The sequence below is a fragment of the Pezoporus wallicus genome, unplaced genomic scaffold, assembly GCF_028554395.1.
Source record: "Pezoporus wallicus isolate ANWC-B61680 ecotype Strahan unplaced genomic scaffold, APGP_CSIRO_Pwel_v1 scaffold_7850, whole genome shotgun sequence".
Taxonomy (NCBI): domain Eukaryota; kingdom Metazoa; phylum Chordata; class Aves; order Psittaciformes; family Psittacidae; genus Pezoporus; species Pezoporus wallicus.
The window spans coordinates 486,086-499,200 of NW_026639846.1; the positions used below are offsets into that span (position 1 = coordinate 486,086).

Below are 13,115 nucleotides of genomic sequence, written 5' to 3' on the forward strand. Positions count from 1 at the left end.
AGGAGAGCTATAAAACCCAGCACGATGCCTCTGGGACCACCTTGTTCTATTGGTCTTCCAAGGATGGGATCTGCAGCCGCCCTGCCCTGCCTGCTGCTTTGCACCCTGTACCTCACAGCTGGAGCATCTGCAAAGCCGTAAGCCCTCTTGTGTCTGCCTGTCCATGCCTGTGGATGACGGGTGGTCTCGGTGGTGTGACAGCGCTTGCCATGGCTGTGGAGGCTGGTTGGGGTGGTTCAGGGTGGTGGTTGTCCCCATAACACGACTTTGTCCCTGGGGTTGGTGTCTCTGGGATGCGCTGGTGCAGATGCCACCTCTCACCCAAGCTGGAGGAGGAGCAGAGCCTTCCTCCTCCTGTGGATCAGCCCCACAGCTCTCCCCCAGGGTGGGCTCTGCTCTGGTCTGTGCTCTGGCCAGCCTCCATGGGTGCATGGGTGCAAGGCTGGGTGGCGTAGCCCTACAGAGAGCATCCAGGGCTAGAGAACCCCCAGCATCCTTTGCCTTGAGAGTCTGGAGAAGAGGGGAGCACTGGGATTTGGTGGCCTCCTCCCCTGCCAAGGTGTCCCCTCTCCAGGCACTACCTGGTGCTCTTCCCTTCCATACTCTACTACCCATACCCGGGCAAAGTGCACATCCACCTCATGGACCTGGATGAGCCCGTGCGGGTGACCCTGCACCTGGCAAGCCAGCTCAGAGTCCCCAACATCACCCTGGAGGAGCAGGGCAATGAGATCCTCGAGCTGAACTGGCCCCGCTTCCCCAACGTGAGTCGCAGCCCCTCTGCCATAGCCGGGCTGGGGGAACGGGGAGGGGACTGGGGTCCATTTGGATGGCCAAGAGTGAACTGAAGAGTGGAGGGACATGGAGCATGTATGGGGACCTTGGGAGCATCATCTTCCCATGCATAGCAGGTCCCTGGTGCCTTCAGGGGTCAGCAGGGTGGTGATGGTGAGGTTTGGTGTCGCATTGGCATCCAAAATAAAGGCTTTGAAACCATTCCTGGTGTTTCCCTGTGGGCAGATTTCTACTGCTTCTGCCTGGATGTACCAGGTTGCGGATCTGCACATCTCCATTCAGGGAGGCTCCCTGCAGGTCTCCGAGCAGAGGAAAGTCGTGGTGAAAGCTCTGGACCCGACGGCCTTGGTGCAGACAGACAAGGATGTCTACGAGCCCGGACAAACTGGTGAGGGGCAGGAGGAGCTGGAAGAGCTCCCAGGTTCTTGGGATGGGATCCCCAGGTTTGGGTCCCAGGCTGTAGCGCTCACTCCTGCTCCTGCCTTTGCTCTCTCCAGTGAAGATCCGAATTGTCTGTTTGGATCAAAACCTCATTGCCATCAACAGAGAGGTGAGATGGGCTTGGGGCATGAGGCGGGGGTTGGAGGCAGTAGTGTCCCCATGTGCCTGAGACCATCGGTCTTGGCAGCAGTGGCAAAATCTTCAGTGTCTCCATGAGTATGGAGGAGGTGGATGCAGGGATGGAATCCCCAAAACTCTGGAGGGATGTGGGGTATGGTCAGAGGGGATTCTCCCCCTCTGCTGCGCTCTGGGGAGATCCCCCCCTGCAGTCCTGGTCCAGCCCTGGGGCAACTGCACAAGAGGGATGTGGAGCTGCTGGATGAGGCCAGAGGAGGCCATGGGGATCCTGTAAGGGCTGGAGCAGCTCTGCTCTGGAGCCAGGCTGAGAGAGCTGGGCTGGGGCAGCCTGGACAAGAGAAGGCTCCTGAAGGGGAGACCTCACAGCAGCTCCAGTGCCTGAAGGGGCTGCAGGAAACCAGGATTGGGGCTCAGCCCCCAGTTTAGGCACGAGCTCAACTCTGCACTTTGACCATGGTAAATACTTCTTTCTCTCTTTGCAGATTCTCTTGGTGGTCGTGTGGGTGAGTTGCCATCCTGTGGCAGCCTGTCGGCTCCCTTGGGAGGAGCAATGGGCCCCCAGCATGTGTGTGATACTGGGGACAAGGAGCATCCTTGCTGCTGGTGTTGAGAGAAGTTACAGAGAGCAGGCATAAGGGCTTGGGTAGATCTAAGGCAGAAGCTCTTTCCTGTGAGGGTGCTGAGGCGCTGGCACAGGGTGCCCAGAGAAGCTGTGGCTGCCCCATCCCTGGCAGTGCTCAAGGCCAGGTTGGACACAGGGGCTTGGAGCAAGCTGCTCCAGTGGAAGGGGTCCCTGTCCGTGGCAGGGGTTGGAGCTGGATGGGCTTTAAGGTCCCTTCCAACACAAACCATGGTGTGTAATTCTATGATTCCCAGCCCACTAAGAGTCAGGATTCTGCCTGCCTTCGAGACAGGGTGTCCTCTGGGAGGTTACACAAAAGAAGGTGGCAATGGCTATTGCTACAGGGACTTTGACCCCAACTGGAGAATCCCCTGAGCAACCAGTTCAGGCTGGAGCACCCCCCTGCCAACTCCAGCTGCTGTAACCAGGCTGGAGCTCAGATAATACAGCACCCAGGGTGGGGAATTTTCCTTTTGGAGAGGTGATGTCCCCAGGGATGCTCTGAGCGTGATGTCAGGGCAAAACCCCTGCTTCTTTCGAGGATACCCAGAGTGACCCGAGTCCTTGAGGTTCTCACCCCACCTGCCCTGTCTTTGTCTCCATGAGCTGATGCCACACGTCCCCATGTGCAGGATCCCAACGAGAACCCTGTGGCAGAGTGGCGAGAGGTGAGCCTGCAGCAGGGCATCGTGGACCTGTCCTTCTCGCTGGGTGCAGAGTCGGCCCTGGGCACCTACACCATCAGCATGGAGGGCAGCTCTCACCAATTCACTGTGAAGGACTCCGGTGCGTGCGGATGCAGGCTGGGCTCCACGCAGGCTCTTTGGGAGCCATCTCATGGAATGGCAAGAAACTGAGGAAGGAAGAAATGGGAACAATCCCGTTCTCCCCCCCCAGGACAGCCCAACTTTGAAGTGCTGATCCGGCTGCCCCGCTTTGTGACGGAAAAGGATGAGAAGATCCCACTGGACGTCTGCGGGCTGTGAGTTGGAGAGCAGCAAAGCTGCCTGCTCCTGGGGTGATGCTCCCTTCACATCTTCCCCATCTGCTCCCCTTCCTGCTCCCTCCCAACAGGTACCCATCAGGGAAAACCTTCCGAGGCAGAGCTGAGGCCAGCCTGTGCCAGTTCTACAGCTTTGGTGCTGTCCTGAACTCACCTGCGATGACCTGTGCTGAGCTTAGGGGTCAGGTGAAGGCACCAGGAGAGGGAGAAGGCACATGGGTGCTGGTCCTAGCAGTTTTTCCCCATTCTGGGGTGCTTGGGCTGATGATGGCTGGGTGCATCATTTGAGCATCACGAGGTCATCCGGCTCTCATGTGAAACTGCTTCAAAGCCAGAGTTAGAGAATCATAGAGCAGTTTGGGTTGGAAAGGACCTTAAGATCTTCTAGTTCCAATCCCTTGTCATGGGCAGGGACACCTTCCACTAGAGCAGCTTGCTCCAAGCCCCTGTGTCCAACCTGGCCTTGAGCACTGCCAGGGATGGGGCAGCCACAGCTTCTCTGGGCACCCTGTGCCGGTGCCTCAGCATCCTCACAGGGAAGAACTGCCTTAGATCTAACCTGAACTTCCCCTGTTTAAGTTTTAACCCGTTACCCCTTGTCCTATCACTCCAGTCCCTAATGAAGAGTCCCTCCCCAGCATCCCTGTAGGCCCCCTTCACATACTGGAAAGCCGCTCTGAGGTCTCCACGCAGCCTTCTCTTCTCCAGGCTGAACAGCCCCAACTTTCTCAGCCTGTGTTCATACAGGAGCTGCTCCAGCCCCTGATCATCCTCGTGGCCTCCACAGGGTGCCCAGAGAAGCTGTGGCTGCCCCATCCCTGGCAGTGTTCAAGGCCAGGTTGGACACAGGGGCTTGGAGCAAGCTGCTCCAGTGGAAGGGGTCCCTGCCCGTGGCAGGGGTTGGAACTTCATGAGATTTGAGGTCCCTTCCAACCCAACCCATGCTGTGGCTCTGTGATTCCAACACGGGTGACTCTCTCATTCAGACCGGGAGGAACGGCTGCTTCTCCACTGAGGTGCCAGCCACTTCCTTCAACCTGACCAGCCTGGACTACGAGGATCAGCTCCACGCTTTTGTGTCGCTGCTGGAGGAGGGCACTGGTGAGCACAGTGATGCTGACAGCCCCGCGGTGACGTCCTGGGGTGGTGGCACCTGGAGGATGTGGCACAACTGCTCTGCTCGGGTGTCCCCAGGGTCCCTGTCCTTCCCATCCATTACCACCAGTCCCTCTGTGCCCATGCTTGCTTTGGTGTCATTTTTCCTTCTATTCCTGACTGCTGGAGCAGTCCCCAAGGTCCTGAAGGCTGATGAGGAGGTTCTTCCCCTTCCAGCATCCTCTCCCTCACATATCCCTTCCGTCATGCACCTCACCTTCCTCTGCCTCCCTGAAGACTAGTTGGTGTGCTTGAGTCATGCCTGGGAAGCTACCAGGGTACTGTTGGTCTTAGTAGGTCTTTTCGGCTTTGAATCTAGTTATAAACTGTCGCATTGGTTGTGTGTTAGGGTTTGTTAGACACATCCTTAGAGTCAAGTAAGAAGCTTAATGGCAGCACAATGCAGCTGCGAGGGGCCTCTTCTTTTGCTTACAGCCATGAAGAGGGGCACTTTCGGGTAACGCTCGGTATTTGGGTAGCACACAGAGCGTGGTCCTGCTCACGCTGTAGATCCTGTCTCACCTGAGGACCTACAAGGATGCTTGAGAGGGACTTCATCAGGGACTGGAGTCATAGGACAAGGGGTGATGGGTTCAAACTGAAACAGGGGACGTTCAGGTTAGATCTAAGGCAGAAGCTCTTCCCTGTGAGGGTGCTGAGGCGCTGGCACAGGGTGCTCAGAGGGGTGGTAAATGCTCCATCCCTGGCGGTGCTCAAGGCCAGGTTGGACAGAGCCTTGGGTGACATGGTTTAATGGGAGGCATCCCTGCCCACGGCAGGGGGTTGGAACTGGATGATCTTGAGGTCCTTTCCAACTCAAACCATTCCATGATTCTATGACTCTGGTTTTGCATGTTGCCCAGTCTGTGTGGCTCTGCACTGTGCAAACTTGCCCCTTAGCCACTGCCTGCAAGAGGAGAGCTTTGTTTCCTATGGCCACTTGCAGAGACAGCAGAACGTGTGACGCTGCACACTTGAGACTCTCTGACCCATTTTTCCTGGTGGGAATCACAAGGGCATGGTGTTCAGTGCTTCTCCTCTCCGCAGGGATGCAGCGCACAGCCAGAAAGAGCTGTATGATTGTGGATGAAGAGATCATCATCGTGTTTGAAAGCAGTGATGAATTCTACAAGCCTGGGGTCCCCTACACTGGGACGGTAATGGGGGGTGGTCCCTGTGCCCTACAGGGTTCCTGCTGCACCCAATCCCACTCCCTCAGACCTCCAACCCTGTTATCCCACCCAGCATCTCCCCTTTCCTCCTCGTGCAGATGCTGCTGAAGGGACTTAACGGCTCTGCCCTAACAGAGAAGGAGCTCCTGGTGGTGGTTAATGCTGAAGAAATCCAAACTAAAACCCTGCTCACAGATGGGTCGGGGAGAGCCTCCTTCGAGCTGGACACCTCTGGTTGGAAGGACAGGGTCTCCATGCATGTAAGTGACCCATTTCCCTTCAGACACCCGGATTTTGGTAAAGATCACAGAGTTTTTTACACCAAAACTTCCAGCCTCCCCTTGACCACATTTGGTCTTTGTGCACCCAGAGCATCCCACGGTGAAGAGCTCCATGTGTGTATTAACCCTGTTTCATGCCTTGCTGCCAGTCAAACCCTACAGATCTCAGCACCCTTCCTGCCTGCTGCGCTGGGAAAAGGCTCCACTCCCACTATTGGTGTATTCTGTAATGTTCTCCCTCTAATTCCTTCTCTCTGCCTTACTGTTCTCATTCTTCACTGCCAAATTCAGGATCCTTTCCACCTTCACCACTTGGGCACAAGATCAGGTAGTTCTGGGATGCTTCATCAGCATATAGATCCCTGCCTCCTCTTGCCATCCCCTTCGAGTGTCCTTTGGACAAGCCCCATGATGGCACGCAGCTCCACGCTTTTGGGTGCCGAGCACACCTGGATTGTGTTTCTTTGCATGCTCCTGCAGGGATGTCACAGCGAAGAGGGTGGCAGTCACAGGGTGGCTTTCAGCCCCTACTGAGCTCTGCTGCTGAGCTGATCTTTGCCATTGACAGCCCCAATTTCCACCCTTCAGGGTGAGGTCAAAACTGCAGCCTCTGAGGATGAAAACCTGGAGCATCGCAGCTACAAAAGTGCTCCTCGCCACGCGTATGCCGTCTCTGTGGGTACCACAAGTTTCCTGAAGATACACAGGGTGAAAAAGGAGCTGCCCTGCGGCCAGCCCCTGCAGCTCAGCGTGGATTACGTGTTTGATGAGAAGGCCATGGGGAGCAAGCAGCAGAGCCTGGATGTGGTCTTACTGGTGAGCCTTCAACCTGAGGAGAGAGGGGAAGCTGCAGGAGAGGCAGGGCTCAGGGGAGGAGGATCTTCCCCTCCAGCAGAGTTCGTTTCCAGCCAGCCCTGGGCAGATACTCCTGGACTCAGGGATGGACTCTGGAGGTGTCAGGTGCTGGGGCACCATTTCCATCCCATGTTGGTCTAATAGTCTGTCCCTGAGCATCCTCCGCAGCCTCCCCTCATCTCCTGGTGCCGCTTCCCCACCCAGCACAGGTTCCGTTATCCCCACCTCCTCCTCTGCAGGTCCTGGCCAAGGGGACCATCGCCACCGTGCTCAGGAAGGAGCTGCCTGCAGATGCCGGTGGGTCCTGGGGCACGTGGGGCTGTGCAGGGCTCTGCTCCGTGCCTGCTCCTCACTCCCCTCCCTTTGCACTGTCCAGGGCTCAGCGGCTCCTTCTCCCTGGAGCTGCCCATCGGCCTCGAGCTGGTGCCCGCAGCCAAGGTGCTGGGCTACGTGGTGCTGCCCAGCAGCGAGGTGGTGGCCGACAGCACCGAGCTCAAGGTGGCCAAGTGCTTCCCCAGCGAGGTGAGAAGAGGCTGCTGGGCTCGGAGGGGAGATGGGGGCACTGAGCCCTTCCTCACCCCCTGCAACCGGCTGGGCCCAGGCTCTTCTTTCAGGGAGGGGTTTCCTTCCTCTCCTGTCCCTGTTGCTGCTGCAGAGCATCCCCCGGCTTTGAGCTCAGTCCTCCACGATGGTGCCCAGCTGCCTGGGACCAGCTCCCCTCTCCCCTAACCCAAAGGCTTCCCTTCTCTCCAGGTGAACCTGTCCTTCTCGGAGCAGAGGGCTGTGGTGGGCTCCCAGCTCCACATGAAGGTGCAGGCTGCCCCGGGGTCACTCTGTGCTATCTATGGCGTGGATCAACGTGGACAGTCCTCCAGCAGCAAGGGCAAGCTCAACCCCGACGTGGTGAGGCTGGAGTAACCTCGGTGCTAGGCTGGTCCTGAGCTTGCTGCTGGGGCATGGGGGCTATAGTGATAGGACAAGGGGTGACGGGTTCAAACTGAAACAGGGGAAGTTCAGCTTAGATACAGCAAGAAGTTCTTCTCTGTGAGGGTGCTGAGGCACTGGAACAGGTTGTCCAGAGAACCACTGCTGGCAGTGCTCATGGCCAGGTTGGACAGAGCCCTGGGAGACACGGTCCAGTGTGAGGCATCCCTGCCCATGGCAGGGGCTGGAACTGGATGATCTTTGGTCCTTTCCAACCCAAAGCTTCTATGACTCTATGATTTTAGGGGAGGACAAAGAGGGACCTTGGGAAGCATCGCTGCCCTTGGGGAGAAGAGAGATGGGGAAGTGACAGGTCCCAGTGGAAGGGCTGGAGATGGTGGCATCACTATGACACCCAGGGAGGTGCAGAAGCTATGGGGCAGTGACAGGGGCAAAAGGGGTTGGAACTGGGCCAGGAGCATTTCCTGTCTTTCTCACCCAAAGCTCATGTGTTTGGTTTAGGTCTATAACTCACTTCCAATACCTTCTGGATCCACCTATTCTTTTGAACTTGAAGAATTTACTTCATCTCAGGAGCTGAGGTGTGGGTATGGAGGCCAAATTCTCTTCCTTCCATCCATTAACTGTTATGATGTGCCAGGGAAGAGGAGGACCTGCCGCCGCCGACCGAGGAGCTGGCAGGTCCTGCAGCCTGACGCTCAGCCAGGCTCCTATAGCCTGTTTGAGGTATGAGCCCTCCAGCCCTTCCTCACACTCCTCTTCCTCCTTAGGGTGCTGGGAACACCCAGTCCTTTGCCCAGCCAGTGTGTGTGCTCACAGACCAGCTCAGGACACACACATCTGCCAGCTCAGGCCCTGCAGCATTCCATAGGGAAGGGGCAAAGCTCTGCTCTTCCCATCACAAATCTGTGCTTGGAGAGAACAGAAAAGATTGTCCCGGCATTCCCCTGCTTTCTGGGGGGTGCGCGTCTCCCACTGGCAGCAAACCCAGGTGTTGGGGCTGTTTGGGATTGGAGCAGGCAGAGCAGATTCACCGCATCCTCCCCAGCTCTCCCTGATGCAGCAGCTTCTCCTGGCACAAATATTCCTCTCCTGCACTCCCGTTACAACGTGGCAGGGGGTCCTGATCTTCAGGAGCTCTGTTCTGCCATGGGGCTTTGGTTCCTGGAGTCAGAGAGGGATGGAAAAGGCATGTGGGGATCTGTGGGCTCCGGCGTGGTTGCTGTTCTCTCTCATGTGCTCTGTTTCAGGGTGCAAGTTTGAAGACTGCCACCAACATAGAGCTGGGCTGCCCATCGAGCAGCCATCGGTACCCCCAGAGTGAGTGGGGAGGATCTGTAACAGCCTCAGTGCTGGCTGCAGAATAATGGCCGGAGGCATCCTGCCTCTTCCCATCCTTCCTGGCAGCACGTTCAAGTCACGCCTGTTTGCAGGTCCAGAGCTGGAGGCTGATCCTCTGGCAGATGTCCTGAAGGACCCGGGGATGCAGATGGGTTTCCTGGAAACGTGGCTGTGGGAGCTGGTGCCTGTGGGGTGAGTAAGGAGCCCCAGCAGACCTCAGGTAACTGCACCAGCTTCAGCGCTGGGTGCAGTGCCCAGACCTCCGGTTCAGTGTCCACATAATCAGGAGTGACACTGAGACACGTTCAGCCCCTTCCCTTGGACCTCAGCACTGAGCCTAGGAGAGATCGGGCAGTCTGTCCTATAGGCAGGGGGTGCCCTAAGACACTGATGGTGCCTCTGCCCACCTCCACGTGTATGATGGCCACCAATGGTCCCCAAGACCCAGAGGAAGGGGGTTCTGCTGGCTCTGCCCATCAGACCCACTGTGTAAAACCTATCCATCTCCCACCTCCCTGCAGGGACCATGGCTCTGCGGAGGTGACGGTGCCGGTGCCCAATATCACCACTGAGTGGGAAGTGGGGATGCTCTGCACATCCCCTCTGGGCTTGGGGCTGGCCCCTGCCACCACCATCACAACCTTCAAGCCCTTCTTCGTGGAGCTGGCGCTGCCCTACGCCGTGGTCCAGCACGAAGCCTTCACCCTCGTGGCCACTGTCTTCAACCTCCTGCATCACTGCCTGAGGGTGAGAGGGGCCAGGCAAGGGGCTCTGGGTTGGGGGCCCGGTGGTGGCTGAGGGAGCTGTGGTCTGGCAGGTCCAGGTGGTGCTGATGGAGTCAGTGGAGCTGGAGGTGCTGGCTGGCTCGGATGAGGTGAACGGTGGTTGTGTGTGTGCAGATGAAACAAGGACCTTCCAGTGGGATGTGAGAGCCACCAGCATGGGTATGAAAAGGGCTGGAGATGGGGTAGGAAAGCCCAGACACTGCTTGAAACCCTCCTCTTTGTCACTGCTTTTCTGATCCTTTCCTCCCCCTCCAAGCTTCCTCTCCCCTTTTCCCTTTCCCTTCTCCACTCTCCAATCTCTTCCCTCTATTTCCCGGTCCCGTTACATCCATTGCACGCTCCTCCTTCCCCATGTCCCCAGGGTGGCTCTGAGCTGCAGCCAGCCCCTAAGGCAGTATCACCGCCATGTCCCCATCTCCCTTCACAGGGGAGGTGAACATCACCGTCATCGCCAGGGCCCTGCAATCTGAGGAGCTCTGCGGCACCGAGGTGCCCGTGGTGCCAGCCCATGGGCACATGGACACCGAGACAAAGCTTCTTATGGTGCAGGTGAGCACGGAGGTGCTTGTGCCACCCTCTTGCCAGGAGCAGAGCTGCACCCAAAGCAGTCACCCATGGAGCAGAGCGGAGCAGAGCATCTCCCCATCCCTCAGCCAGGCTGAATGGAGCTTGTGGGTGCTGCAGGGTGCACCAAGTGCATCCATGCTTAGTAGGACCGTCACCCACCATCAGTGGGATGGTGCCTTGCCTTCCCTGTTGGGGTGAGACTGGTACATTTGAGGCTGCTGGGTGTGTGATGTTCTCATCACACCGTGCATGTGCCTGCTCCAAGGACAGCCCAGGTGGCCCTAAGCTCTCATGGGCCATCAGAGCCGATGGGCCGCTGGTCGGGTTCCAGGTAGGGTATTTGTTGGAGGTAGGAAGGCCTTTCTGGGACAGAGAAGGGCAGGCTGACTGACACCAGTCTCATACCTGCTGTATTCCTGCGTTTAAAGCCTCCAAGACTGATGTGAAGGAAAACTGCAGCTGTGTGGCTCTCCCCCTGCTCCTGACTCCATCCTATCCCACCTGACAGCCGAGGGCTGGCAGCTTTCTCCCATCCCTTCATCCCCTTCACCAGACCCAGTAGGAGCCTGAAGCAGCGTGGTTAAGATGAGGACTCCAAAACCCAGCCCTGGTGCCCACCGTGAAGTTGTGGTTTCCCTTAGGCAATCCCTTGGAGAGGGGATCAGGGCAGTTGAGCTGATCCAGGGCTGGCAAAACACCTTGGGACAGCAGTGCGAGCCTGATGGCTGGGCACGGAGAGGATGCTCAGGGCTGCCCTGACCCTGTCCCTGCTCTGCCAGGCTGAAACAATGAGGAAAAACGGAACTGGGAATAAGCGAAGAGGAAGATGAGCAGCGAAATGTCGGCCCTGCAGGGAAGCTCCCTTGCTTCAGGCTCTTTCCACCATCCCTGCTCAAAGCCAACCCCAAACCACACTTTGTGCGGGGAGCACAACGCTCCCCTCCGCCTCCGTGATGTGTCACTGGGGCTGCACCTTCACTTTGCTTTGCTGAATAGAGAGCTGAGACCAAACCAGAGGGAGCATTCATTGCGCTGGCAACAAGGCAGAGAAGCAGCAGCACAGCGTGGGGTCAGTGGTGCCTGGTCAGGAGGGGCTGGGGGACACTGGCTCCTGCTTCAGGCACCCAATGACGCATCCTCCATGTGCTGTTTCCCCTCAGCATCCCCACAGCAGAGGCAGAGCTCCCCCTGCTCCCGATTCCATCTCCCTTCGGCCTCAGTGCTCACAGCCCCCACTGCCTCCTGCGCTGATGGCCCTGAGCTCCTCTTCACATGGAACCATCCCCGGGATGCCTGCGGGGCACTGACCCATGCCCACACCCTGGAGCAGCAGAATGGGCTCAGGGCCGTGCTCCCACCTTGTCTCCATGGCCTGGCAGGGACCAGCATCCTCCACACACTGAGACTGTGTGGGGCTGCTCCTGAAGGGCAGGGCTGTATCCATGGGGACAGCCCATGGGAAAGAGGTCCACCCCATCCGTGGCTTCCTGCAGCACGGCCTCTGCCCCCCCATACCCCAAAGGGAAGCGGGCTGTGCCCAGAGCACTGTATGGCAGTCATGGGGCCGCCTCAACTTCCCTAAATTCCCACTAGGAAATAAGGAGCCTGTGCCCAGGCTGGTGTCCGGCTCCCAGCCCAGCACCATTCTGTACCTGTGCCCGTAACTGAGCTGATGCAGTTGGAGGAAACCGGGCAAAAAGACAGCCTGAGCCCTGCACCCAGCCCAAACAGCTGCTTTTGGGCTAGATCTGAAGTACCTGGAAACAAGCCCTTGTGAGACAGCAGCTCACACACTGTACCCAGGATGTGCTGCCTGCTTTTGGTGTGGGGATTCATTCCTTCTCCCTCCTGCTGTGGTTTCCCAGCAAACCCGTGTGTATGAAGCTCCTGCCCCTGGTTTTCAACCTCTACAGCCTATGGGAACCTTTCTTCCCATCTCCAAAGGCCACCAGAGCCTTGAACCCAGGAGGCTGTGGGCAAACAGTGCCCTGGCTGCACCTGCAGGTCCCTCTGCCAGCCCTTGTTTGCTCGCTGCATGGAGAGCAAAGATCTCGCTGCAGAGCAGATGCAGGTCTACAGCGTTCCAGCACCTGGAGGAGGAGGCTGTGGCCATCCCCATCGTCCTCTGGTATGTGGAGACGTGAGGACCCTGCCTGTCCTCATCCTGCACCTAGCACCTGGGGTGTCTGCAGCTCTGTGAGCCCTCTCTGTGTCTGTCCGTCCGTGGCTGGCGGGAGGTGGGAGCTCATCCCATGCCTGTGATTGCTGGCCAGGCCGGTGGGCTGTCCCTGCCCATGGCTGGTGCCTCTGGGATGGTTTATTGTAGGTGCTGCCTCACGTGCAGCTGATGTGCGAGCAGAGCCTTTGCTTTGCTGAGCTGAGGAGTCAAGGGGAGCCCAGAAGCAGAGCAGGGATGCTGGCCCTGCACCCCAGCCCAGGTTTCTGTGCAGCCAGGACCTCTTCAAGGCCTCAGTGGGGTCAGTTCCGTGGTGTAGCTCATCCCTACACCTCTCATGTCACCGCTTCTCCTTGCCTGGAGTTGTGGTTGTGTCCCCCCTGTGTACGGGGACAGGAGCAGGACCCCCCGTGCTGGGGTGTGGGGATGCTTCCCCATCATGGATGGTCGCACCTCATCCTTGGGATGTCTCCACAGCTGAGACAGGAGGAGGACACCTTCACCTTCACCCCTCAGGACTTCCCGGTGAGGAACCCCCAAGCCAGGCACCGTGGTGTTGTGTGACTGCTATGAGATAGGTGAGCCCTGCTGGGAGCGTGGCCTTGGTGGCCACCATAGTGGCCCAGAGGGGGCCTGGCTGGGCTTCAGTTCCCATTAATGAGCTTGGGCTCACCAACAGGAGCAGCTCACCCTGAGCTCATCCTTCCCATTGCAGGCGATAGCAGGGGTGCTGCCTACAGTGCACCCTGCAGCTCAGGGAGGGGCTGAGCCTGACAGGGCAGAAGGGTCACCCCACCACCGGGACCCTGATGGGGACCCACTGACCCTGAAGGGGTCTG

At 58.1% G+C, this 13,115-nt stretch overlaps 1 protein-coding gene across 1 annotated transcript; it reads left to right on the forward strand.

Moving 5' to 3' along the window:
* The first annotated feature begins 55 nt into the window (after window positions 1-55).
* On the forward strand, window positions 56-10,617 carry LOC130603114 (alpha-2-macroglobulin-like protein 1). Its single transcript, XM_057416617.1, has 22 exons — window positions 56-137; window positions 575-764; window positions 1,021-1,183; window positions 1,293-1,345; window positions 1,857-1,877; window positions 2,629-2,782; window positions 2,894-2,978; window positions 3,071-3,185; window positions 3,986-4,100; window positions 5,202-5,311; window positions 5,425-5,586; window positions 6,196-6,423; window positions 6,702-6,759; window positions 6,839-6,984; window positions 7,216-7,365; window positions 7,909-7,990; window positions 8,658-8,727; window positions 8,770-8,940; window positions 9,270-9,495; window positions 9,566-9,692; window positions 9,961-10,082; window positions 10,529-10,617. Exons 1-22 carry the CDS (start codon window positions 64-66, stop codon window positions 10,544-10,546), a joined length of 2,640 nt encoding a protein of 879 aa, XP_057272600.1. The 5' UTR covers window positions 56-63; the 3' UTR covers window positions 10,547-10,617.
* Window positions 10,618-13,115: the final 2,498 nt, after the last annotated feature.

Excerpts from the sequence above, each read along its gene's own strand:
- LOC130603114 (XM_057416617.1), top strand. The coding sequence starts at position 64 with ATGGGATCTGCAGCCGCCCTGCCCTGCCTGCTGCTTTGCACCCTGTAC. Across the intron at positions 1,878-2,628 it reads TTCTCTTGGTGGTCGTGTGG|GATCCCAACGAGAACCCTGT; the intron begins GTGAGTTGCCAT and ends CCCCATGTGCAG. Across the intron at positions 8,941-9,269 it reads TGGGAGCTGGTGCCTGTGGG|GGACCATGGCTCTGCGGAGG; the intron begins GTGAGTAAGGAG and ends ACCTCCCTGCAG.